At 46.1% G+C, this 1,991-nt stretch overlaps 1 protein-coding gene across 1 annotated transcript; it reads left to right on the forward strand.

The window, feature by feature from the left end:
- The first annotated feature begins 322 nt into the window (after positions 1–322).
- Positions 323–697, forward strand: LOC110459867 (uncharacterized metal-dependent hydrolase TatD-like). The gene has a single exon (XM_021512332.1). It carries the CDS (start codon positions 323–325, stop codon positions 695–697), a length of 375 nt encoding a protein of 124 aa, XP_021368007.1.
- The last annotated feature ends 1,294 nt before the right edge of the window (positions 698–1,991 follow it).

Consider the following 1,991-nt stretch of genomic DNA (forward strand, 5'->3'; position numbering starts at 1 on the left):
CCGGATAGTGCTACCCAATTGGTCTTGGTGATTGCCAACTATTGCTATCCCCGGAATTGGCCGACTGGCTCTGCCCGACGGGATATTAGAAGGGATACCCGGGTCAGGTTTAGTTTTGGTATCCATCCCCGACTCGCTGCCCTCGAGAGTGATCAAACTCTGAGGAAAATGGGGTGGGAATTAGAAAGGCTGATGGATGTTCAGGGAACTGTGTCTGTTGGAGAATGTGGCCTGGACACCTCCGGAAGGACATCTTGGAGGGGGCTGCAGAGGCAAAAGATGATTTTTGAGAGCCAGGTAAGAATCCCAGTGTAGCGGGGGCATGAGGACTTCTGAGGAGTGCTTGAAGATTCTGGGCAGACATCTCATGAAAACCCATCGTGTCCATCGGCATTGTTTCACTGGTGACCTTGCCGAACACAGAATGTGGAGCCAGGCCTTTCCAAACTGTAAGTTTGGCATCTCTCCACTAATCCTTAGAGATCGGTCACTCAGATCCGTGGTGAAGCAGCTTTCTCTTGAAGACCTCCTGATTGAGTCTAATGCCCCATACCTTCCATTAGAGAGAGGAGGTGTTGGTTCCCCTTTCCAGGTTGAGGGTGTGGTTGAGGCTATTGCTGAGGATCGGGCCATATCGATACGTTCCGTCGCTGAGGCCACCACCAGGAATGCGAGGGGGCTCTACCATATTGAGTGATGTTGCTCAGCCACCTTGGAAATAGTATACATATTGTAGATGTGTTCCGTATGATTTTAGTCCGGTCATTGCTTGCACAAATGACTACCAATTCAAGTGGTGTGTTTTAGCTGATGCTGCTTTCTGTGTATAGGACTGGCTTTGTAATTGTTGGGCTTTTTTGTGTCACGTCTGCTTGTCTGGTGATTTGGATAGTTATAAACTTGACAGAATATTCTTGATGGAATTTACGTTAACTAGGGGTCTTCCTTCATAAGATTGGGAAGAGTGTGGTGCTGCGACACGGTTCCGGAATGGCCGGAGTTGGTTCCCACTACTAGTAGGCAGGCGAGGATAACCGAGGTGTTCCGGGTGAGGAACAGTGTTGACCAAGATCCTGGACTGGACAGACGTACCTGCATAGCGGAGCCGTTTCCGGAAAGGATTGTCATCACTCACAGTCGTCAGACTGCCTGTATGCTTGAGAATAGTCCAGAGCTGTTGTGAGTAAGCATATAAGGCTAATCACAACATTACTACCAGATCAGGAACATCGGCTGTATTCGGCAGTTTCTAACTGCAGATGCATGCAAGATTTTGGTGCATTCACTTGTTACCTCTCGGTTGGATTATGGTAACGCCCTGCTCTGTGGTATATCTGACAAACTAACTAGTCGTCTGCAGAGGGTCCAGAACACTGCAGCACGGCTAGTTACTCGTACTCGAAAGAGAGAGCACATCACACCTGCGCTTTATTCGTTGCACTGGTTACCTGTACGATACAGGTCGCAGTACAAAATTCTGGTATACACATACAAGGCACTGAATGGAACAGCTCCTCAGTACCTACAGGAACTTGTTACCCTGTATCAGCCGTCAAGATCACTGCGGTCGGAGTCAGAATCTTTGTTGTGTGTCCCAAAATCTCGTACTGTGACCTACGGAAACAGATGCTTTGGGAGGGTTTCGGCTACGTTGTGGAATAGCTTACCATCTGCTATTAGGAAGTCAAATACCCTGGCCAAGTTCAAGAGGGACATACAAACTTACCTCTTAACGTCTGCATTTTAGAATCTTTGCAAAGACGTCATGTAAATACCACCCTTTTATTTGTTCAATTATGTGCACATTGCTTGTTAAATGTATGAAAGTGATTGCAAGCCTTTGTTGTTTGTTTTCACAATTATAACCATTACTAGTATCCATATGTTGTAAAGCGCCTTAGAGTAATTTTACAAATTATATAGGGCGCTATATAAATGCTGTATATTATTATTATTATTACATTTAGCCTGTCGTGTGATAATAATGACAG

Source organism: Mizuhopecten yessoensis, unplaced genomic scaffold (genome assembly GCF_002113885.1).
Source record: "Mizuhopecten yessoensis strain PY_sf001 unplaced genomic scaffold, ASM211388v2 scaffold10247, whole genome shotgun sequence".
Classification (NCBI taxonomy): domain Eukaryota; kingdom Metazoa; phylum Mollusca; class Bivalvia; order Pectinida; family Pectinidae; genus Mizuhopecten; species Mizuhopecten yessoensis.

Excerpts from the sequence above, each read along its gene's own strand:
- LOC110459867 (XM_021512332.1), top strand. The coding sequence starts at position 323 with ATGAGGACTTCTGAGGAGTGCTTGAAGATTCTGGGCAGACATCTCATG.